Raw genomic sequence first — 9,404 nt, 5'->3', positions numbered from 1 at the left:
GATATTTGATGTAAATGTTATCAGGCCCTCCTCCTCCAGGGCCTCTCCCCTTACACACCCGTTGTAACTTCAAACTCCATTTTAACCATGATAGATTCATTAAAAATCTCCTGCAGGAGGGGGGCCTGGTAACATTTACATCAAATATCTAAATACTGAATGAAGCAAATTAAAATCTGTTCAGAGTGTTTTTGAAAGTGAAATATCCCTTTAGTTAGTAATTGGTTCTCAGCTCTGGTCCTGGGCAGCTGTCTAAATAATAATTGAATGTTGTAGAAAGGTTAATTATGAATTAAATAAACTTTCATATCTTTTAGAATACAGCTCATGAAAATCTAAATTCCATGTCAAAATATTGCATTATTAAACAAGACCATTCAAAACAAGTATTTATAATAGAGAAATGTCAACCTTCTGAGTTGCCTTGGGACATTTCCGCAGTCTGTGATGATTTGGGATGCTACGGCATCTGCAATATATTCACATTTTTTGAGACAGAGTTGTAGTATTCAATAAACCATCGTCTTTTAGTCTAAATGAGTGCCTTTTTAGGTAATCAAGGCCAGAGTAGGCAATCTCTGCTTTAGGGGTATCTGAAGGTTTGCAGAAGGCATATGAAGATGAATATTCATGTCTAGGCAAACAAATTTTAACAGTATTTCGGAAAGTACGTATGTGGAAAAGAATGTAATGGCACCTATCTTCTGTTGATGACACTAAAATAACATGACACTAACACAATTTTTAGCAGAGTTCTGAGTCAAGTTGGGCATCTGTACTTAAAATATAAACATTCTACACGCATGCTACGGGACACTTCCATTTACAACAACAACACACACACTGTTATAGCCCCATATAGAACCTCACCCGTCGCTGCATACTGTTGTGCTCCGAGATGAGGTCCTAGAAAGGTGGCGTAGCGATCGCTGGACTGCCGCAACGAGTTGGAAAACACTCGAAACGAAGTTTTATCCAAAAAGTAAAGGTAGTTCCGAGCTCCCAGACTGTGGTTACCTAACCTCTGTAAATAAAACATCAACCACGGCGTTGGGAAAACGGTTTAAATCGCTTATTTAGACTCATTAAATTCAGAAAAGCCCCCGGCGGCAGGTGCAAGTACTGCATCTTTCCCATTGTAGCAGATACAGGCAACTGCCGCCGGGGGAGTTCCAGTTGAATGGGAACACATTACAAAACTAGCGATTTAAGGGGTTGTTTCATGCCGTAGTTCATGTTTTATGTACCGATGTTAGGTAACCACAGTCTGGGAGCTTGGAACTACCTTTACTTTTTGGATAAAATTTTGTTTCGAGTGTTTTCCAACTCGTTGCAGTCGCGGCAGTCCAGCGATCGCTACACCACCTTTCTAGGACCTCATCTCTGAGCACAACAGTATGCAGTGACGGGTGAGGTTCTATATGGGGCTTACACTGTTAATGTCATGGAGCACTGAATCGATCAGTGTCTCTCAAACATTCGCGGGAATCCAACCGAGTTCCCTTTCAGTCTCCTGGTACCATCCGTATCCATATCCAATACTGTAGAACCCAAGCCATGTGCTTACGCCTTGATCTTACAAGTTTTTAAATCCAAATGGGTGGCATATGACGGGTTGTATCGGAGTGAACCCAGTTGTGTGTGCTGTATGTGTCCTCTGAGGTTCCACATGATGCTGGGCTCTCCGTTGGGTACATTCATTCCCTGAACGAAACGTTAAAAATAAAAAAGAACAGCCGATGACATGGAGTACAGACTGACCGAGTAGATTGTTGTCTTTCCTACCAAAGAAAACAAACGAGAACCGGCAGGGTGGGTTTGTTGGGCTCACAGCTGGCGTCGTGGATTGGCATCATGACTTTGACACCATTTAGGCCTAGAATTATTGAATGCTTTAACCAGTGAAAAATAGCAGATATACAAGCTCACAGCGCGGCACCGAGTGCCGCGCTGCGAGCTTGTAGATCTGCTATTTTTGAAAAAGTCGTGAAAATGTGTGCAAATCTTTGAATATATGTATTTTCAAAGCGAACGTTTGTAACTCAAATGTTGCTTCTGGGTGGTCCCTGGAACTAGATATTTTGAGATGGGGGTCCGTGGCCAAATAAATACAATTTTGGGGGTCCTTCACATGAAAAGGTTTGAGAACCACTGACATATAGTAGTCTCTCAAGAACAGACTAACTGAGCTCCAGTTAAGTGAAAAGGACCTTTTCTTTGACGATGGCCGGCCAGATTGCTGACATAGAAGCATAGGTTTAAAAAAAACCTTAGAAGGATTCAAAAAGACACTTACAGAATCAAATTTTAACGATTTTTCAAAAATAGCAGATCTACAAGGCACTCGGTGCCGCGCTGTGAGCTTGTATATCTGCTATTTTTCAACAGTTAAAGCATTCAATAATTCTAGGCCTAAATGGGTATTTGTCACTCCCACTTTTACCTTCGCTCCGCTGTACAATAAACGATCCCGGTGCGTTTTTACGGGCGTTCTACTTGGCGGAAGGCTCGCCGTCGGACCTCATGCTGAAGGGTTCGAGGCGTTCGCTCTCGGGCAGCATGTTGTTGAGGCGCTCCATCAGAGGGATGGTCTGGTCGATGCCCATCTGGATGCGTCGCAGGATCATGGACATCTCGTTGACCTTCTGGATCTGCTCGGCGTACTTGGCGTATCGCTTCTGGCGCTCCTGCATGATGCTGAACAGGGTCTCTACTGAAAGGTCCATCTGGTCGAGGAGGGGGGGGGGGGGGGGGGGAGAGAGGGAGGAACACGGACACGTGCAGAAAAGTGAAACAGAGTAGGAAGCAGACAGTAAAGAAGAGAGAGTGGTCAGAGATGAAAAGAGAAAGAGAGAAAGAGGAAGGGACAGAGATGAGAGACATATAGGCATGAAATATAACTTAAGTCTACATCAGGGGTCTTCAACGTTTTCAGGCCAAGGATCCCTTAGCTGAGAGAGCGTGAAGCAGGGACCCCTCTACATATTGTATAAATGTGTGATGCAGATTTTCATTGATTTCATAGATACTCATAAACTTGTTTGACAGCACTGTCATCAGTCTATGTTGGATTCGTGTTAAAGTATTTTTTTCAGACATTTAACCACTTCAATTGTCGATACTTAGTAAACTTGAGCTTTCACTTTGTACTTGTTTACCTCTACACCAAACCTATTTGCCAAAAATAGCCGATCTTGGCTAAGTTCTCCTCAGAATTGTTCATTTAAAAGAATTATCCTATCACACAAATATTTGGTGACGTGTGTGTGTGTGTGTGTGTGTGTGTGTGTGTGTGTGTGTGTGTGTTCGAACTGAACCAAGTACACCGTTACTTTCCATCACTGATTCTCTCTACACAGCGCATAACCCAAACTCTGCACATACTTTGGGTGCTCATATCACCGAACGGGTAGTTTACAGTTTACAGTTTAGGCATTTAGCAGACGCTTTTAATCCAAAGCGACTTACAATAAGCAGATAACATCACAATAATAAACAAGATAATATGTAGTACATCATCAACAATATAACAAATGCAAATGGATATCTATCTAGAAAAAACACAATATAATCAAAGTTCTAAAAACCTAGAAAAAACAAAAACAAAACAAATGCTAACTAGCTTCATGTGTGGTCATTGATTTTTTCTGTAGTGCTAAGGGTTTAGGTGGAGTCTGAAAAGGTGAGTCTTCAGTCCACGGCGAAAGCTAGCGAGTGAGTCCGTTGTTCTAAGTGCGACAGGGAGTTTATTCCACAACTTGGGGGCCAGGACCCGTACCTCTTTAATCCTCTTGACCAGGGCGTTCTGGTCGAAGGCCACAGCCTCAGCACACTGGTGGAGGTGGTCCTGGTAGCGGACACACAGCTGCAGGACCTGGGCCGAGTCCAGCCTCTCTAGACACACACTGCTCGGGGACGTCTGACCACTGAGCACTCCTGCAGAGCAAACCATGGTCAAATGAGTTTCAGAACAACACTCAGGGTTTACATTTTTACCAATTAATTTCCTAAACTTTTCCAAAACTTTTCCAAAACTTTTTCCAGAATATTTAACCCGATTTCCAGGACTATATAACAATAATTCAGCTCAATAACGAGTCGCTTACTCCTATGCGCAATGCCCAAAGACAGGTGGTGTATGCCAGGGGCGGCATAGCTCAGGGGTAGAGAAACTGGTATTAGAGCACGAAGGGTATAAATCCCGAAGGGTTCCCAGTTCGAATCCGGGCTCCCCCTGAGTTAATGTCGAAGGGTCCTTGGGCAAGACTCTGAACCCCTAATTGCCTCCGGTGAGTAGGTTGGTGCCTTGCATGGCTTCCTCCGCCACCGGTGTATGAATGTGTGTGTGAATGGGTGAATGTAATGCACAATCTATGTAAAGCGCTTTGGATTAAAAGCGCTATATAAATGCACCATTTACCATTTACCATTTACCAGTGGTTCTCAAACTTTTCAGGCCGTGACCCCCGAAATAATCACATGTGAACTGGGGACCCCGGCACCCTGAGGAGCACTAAGAGTAGAGGAATTTTGTATAACATGGTTTTATTGTGAAAATAGCTGATCTACATGCTCAAGCATGTAGATCTGCTATTTTCACAATTTCTGCCTCTAATATTTGACAATTTGGCCAATGTTTAATTTGTCATTTCAGAGGTATTAACAAAATCAATAACCAAAAACAATACATAGCTATTTTTTCCAGGACCTTTCAGGACCCTTGATGAATTCCAAAACTTTTCCAGTACTGGAAAAATATTTTTCTAATTTCAAAATATTTCCAGGAATTTCATGACCGTGGGAACCCTGTGTCCGTTCGCCTGGAGTTTTCACCAATAACTGACATTTATGTGCTCACATTGTTCTGCACAACTATCAGCAATCATTCGATTTGGAAGATGTCTATGTGTGTTTCTATCCATTAGTATTCACACCATAGGCTACACAAGTTGAAGTCTTAACGTACTGTACATCAATCAATAATAAGAATAGGTCATTCATGGGCGAAAGTCATGCCAGCACCGCGCGAAAGGTCGGGCGAAATATTCGACTTTTTTGGCGAACTGCCAGGAGGGCGAACAAACTTGTATTCCACTGAAATACACATGCCTAGTTGCCATACATACCTGTACATGGTTACACAAATTCACAGATACTGTATGCCCAAGCTACAGTATACAACTAAAGTGTTGTTGACCACTGAGTAGCTTCATTGGAGAATGTGGCTTGGTTAAAGGGGAATGGTGAACTAGTTCAAATCACAAGATCAGCTTGTAAAGTGTGGGCGGGTAAAGTGAAGGAGAAGTAAAGTGAAAGACTCTCAAAGCCCTTGAACTCTCCACTATTCAAGTGGCATTGCTCAGTGACTAACAGTATAATGTGACTGTACTGGGAAGTGAGAAAATCTACATGTGTAAAAAAGCACTGCTGTAAAAACAGATGTTAGTTGGAAGTAGGGCTGTCACATTTATTACATAATCGTCTAATCGCAATTATTTGACATAATCGTGATTATTTTTCATAATCGTCATAATTGTTTCCATGTTGAAAAATGTTCATATATTAAAAAAAGTCAAAAAGTTGTGGAAATAGCAGATCTACAAGCTCACAACGCGTCACGATGCGACGCGTTGTGAGCTTGTAGATCGGCTATTTCCACTATCAAGGTTCTTTTTCAAGTATAAAGTAGTCAAATATGTCATTAATTTCTCTGTATATTTAGGTTATGTGTCATATCTACCATGTGCAACTTCAAAGCCTACGAGCCAAACAGAAATGTAATTGTCAACGACAAAAACACAATTAAATCGTTAATCGCAATTATTTGAGTGACAATTAATCGTCATGTAAAATGTCATAATCATGACAGCCCTAGTTGGAAGACAAGATAAAACAATCCAACAGACTTGGAGGGAATCAAGGGAAGCTAAGAGAATCTGAAGCTACCTTTCAGAAGTGGCTGAAACGTGGGGATCTCCTGTAGCTTGATGACATCTGGGTCATTGTGGATGTTCCGCATGGACTGTGTCCCCTGAGCCACCACCACTATGTCATCCATCTTGGCCTTGTGTTTGGCCGGGGAGGGCACCACTGCAAAGAGCACAATCAATCAAGCCCATCATCAGACAAAATATATACTGTATTGATTGATTGAAGACTTAATTAGAAGAAGTTTGCATAGGAAAAAGTACAGTTTCATGACAGTACAGTTCAAGGTCTACTAAAAGATCCTAGAAAAGACTAAGCTTATTTCCATAGGAAACCATTTAAGTATCTCATATAACATTGAATGACAGACGGATAGAACACAGTACTATGCAGTAGATATAGTCAGGAAAAAAAGGGGAAAACAATTTAAAAATAGAAAATAAAAACATCATACAGTAGGTAAATACAAAGAGGGGTCAGGGGAGGGTAGGGCTGGGCTATGTTTGTTTTTACCAGTTGCGAACGGCTGCTGCCTGTAGGTGGTTTTTCAGGGCGATTTTAAAGGATGCTAGTGATCCACACTCCTTTAAGGCCTTCGGTAAGGCGTTCCACATTTTTGTGGTATAGCAGAGGAACGACAAAATATATACTCACTGTATATGTTTAAAGCATAGAGGTTGGGGGGTGAAATGTCCTAAATCAGCTTTCAACCAAGGATTATCCACTTATTAAATGTAACAGGAATAGTGGGCCCCTGAGAACAATGGGCCTCGTTACAAAATAATAATATAATTGTTTTTACTATCAGAACCGTCACAGCTTGTCCGTATAGGGTACCGCCAGACACTGTGGTTCCCCTGACACATCACTGTGACATGTGATGTCACCTGTGATGTCACAGTGATGTGTCTGGGGAACCACAGTGTCTAGTGTGGTCTATGGGTTTGCCGCTCTGACATCACACGTTGACAGCACTGTGATGTCATGGGAACCACTCATGACAGCCCATATCTGTGTGGCTGGTTCAGACAGGGATCTCCATGTATGGGCATAAACGAGATTGTATGTTGTGATGTCATGGGAATCTGAAGCAGAATCTAACAGAATCTCTTTTATGCCCATGTATGGAGATCCCTGATGTCATCAATACTAAGACCATATCTAACAGGACTTCATATATGGGAATGCCCATATATGGAGGAAGACAGCCCATATCTGTGTGGCTGGTTCAGACAAGGATCTCCATGTAAGGGCATAATAAAAGGGATTGTATGTATGATGATGTCAGATGTGATAGACATCAGAGGATTTTCATTTTTCACATAACTGAAGCACGTTTGGCGTCTCACAGTCACAGCATATCTCCATATATGGGTACCAGGGGGTCTCCATATATGGGTAACTGGTCCGATATACATCACTGACCAGACAGCCAAGACATGGCTCGACCTCGCCCTGCTTGTCACCTTAAGGCGTCTTCGGTCTTCCTACTAGTATATATTGCTAGATCCTACACAGGCGCAAATTGCAACACTAGATTATTTTTTTAAATATATTGATTCAACATATATATATATTAAAATCTAGTATTTGCGGCTAGATCCTACAGAAATCTCGCAGGCACGGGTACCGAAACCTGAACGCTGGTCAACTTGTCTGCACAATAAGCAGCTGATATTCTGATAATAACTGATAATAACGCGCCGAGTGTTCTCTGTTTTATGACATATTTCATGAGTTCTAACTGACAAAACTGCAAGTACAGCACTGCTAGTAAAGTTCACCTGATGAGCTGTAATCGGAATGCTTGTGTTCCGAATCCCCGCTTTGTTCCGCTCCCATGGTGTAAGCTAGCTGATGTTGACTTCTCCTTCAAAGACTGTCAGCAGCAGGCAGATGGATGTTGTGCCATGCGAATGGTTAGTTCACTGGAAATATTATAACAACTGAACCAAGTAAAACGTCAATTGGGCCTGTAGACCTGTCAGTCTCTACTTTATTGTCAAATACCCCTGGTCAGTGCCAGTTGTCAGGCTGTAAATTGAAGCGCAGATGCACTTCCGTACACAGAGATCACGTGGAAGCTTCACGCATGCAATATACTGATGTAGCCCTGAAACACGACCGTCATGGTCCCGGGTTGACATGATTTCGAGCAGAGCAACTTAATTAGCCCCTTACAGCTACATAAACATTCAGATTTCACAAACAAAGTGCTTAATAAAGTCTCACACGTGTCTAAACACGGTACGCTCTACTATAATTACCCGTATTTCTTTAATAAGAAGCCTTTTTATCCGATAGTTTTCTGTTTCCCCACGTATTTCCGGACTGATTTCTGCAAGGCCACGCCCACATCTCAGTGTCCAAAGATGGGGTTGGCGCGCATGAGAAATACAAGGAAACAGAAACGATCGGATAAAAAGGCTTCTTATTAAAGAATACGGAGGACCCGGGTAATTATAGTAGGACGTACCGTATTTAGACAGGTGTGAGACTTTATTAAGCACTTTAGTTGTGAAATCGGAATGTTTGTTTAGTTGTAAGGGGAGAAATAAGTCGCTCTGCCCCAGCTCATTTACACCCGGTCCCATGACCGTCATGTTTCAGGGCTACAGCATGCCATACTGTCATACTCTATGCAAACTCCAGTGGGACGAAAATCGATAAATTCACTTGTCTTTATGCATGCGATGTGCATAGCCTTTATGTACTGTTTTATTTGTCTGTCAAAAATGAGTTAATAATTAGACCCCGGTTTAAACAAGAACAAGCCAAAAGCTTTAACTTGTGGTCTTTCTTTATCCTTCTAGTTGACCTTGTATCAGTGGACTGTACTGTACCTTTTTCCTATGTAGTACAAGTATTTGACAGTGGTTGCAGACTGTGTAGGCTATTTTTGCATGTTTGTGGAAATCTTTGTTTTTAATGTAAAGCACATTTTGTTTCCTTGGTATGAAATGTGCTATACAAAATGTAGGCCCTACTTACATTTACTTTTTATTTACTTAGAAATGGTGTAGCCTACAACATGTCAAATTTGACAATGGTTTCTAAAATTGAATTATTCCAGATCGCCACGGCATGAGGCAAAAAAGAAACAATGCTGCCATCTTGTGGCTTTGGGTTAACACTTCAGTGAAGACTGACGTTGACAAAGACTGCCTGTACATCTGAGATGAGGTGATTCTGGGTTTCCAAGGCTAGATCTGAGGACTGTCCCACTGTGCCCACTGCCCAGGCTCCCAGCTAGCAGCCTACTTCATCATCATCATTTATGTAACTCACGACCTTGATCACATGGTAAGAGTAAACAATACATAACAGTACAATATTCATAGACATCAATGCATCAGTCTGTGCATAAATTATATCATTATTATTAATTATACCAAGTGTACACTATCACGAGTGAGATGTATTTGATTGTTTATTTGCTTCATTTCATTGGTTGCTTTTTTGTGTGTTTTGGCTAT

The 9,404-nt window shown here is 41.7% G+C and overlaps 1 protein-coding gene across 1 annotated transcript; it reads right to left on the bottom strand.

Moving 5' to 3' along the window:
- Window positions 1–2,486: 2,486 nt before the first annotated feature.
- borcs5 (BLOC-1 related complex subunit 5) lies at window positions 2,487–7,961 on the bottom strand. The gene is made up of 4 exons (XM_080736098.1): window positions 7,713–7,961; window positions 5,947–6,090; window positions 3,779–3,936; window positions 2,487–2,726 (listed from the first exon to the last, which is right to left on the bottom strand). Exons 1-4 carry the CDS (start codon window positions 7,768–7,770, stop codon window positions 2,493–2,495), a joined length of 594 nt encoding a protein of 197 aa, XP_080592224.1. The 5' UTR covers window positions 7,771–7,961; the 3' UTR covers window positions 2,487–2,492.
- Between the last annotated feature and the right edge of the window lie 1,443 nt (window positions 7,962–9,404).

This window comes from Nannobrachium achirus (genome assembly GCF_963921795.1).
Source record: "Nannobrachium achirus genome assembly, chromosome: 11".
In the NCBI taxonomy this organism is placed as follows: Eukaryota; Metazoa; Chordata; class Actinopteri; order Myctophiformes; family Myctophidae; genus Nannobrachium; species Nannobrachium achirus.
Note: the sequence above shows the minus strand (reverse complement) of the source record. Positions and strands in the feature narration are given on the sequence as shown.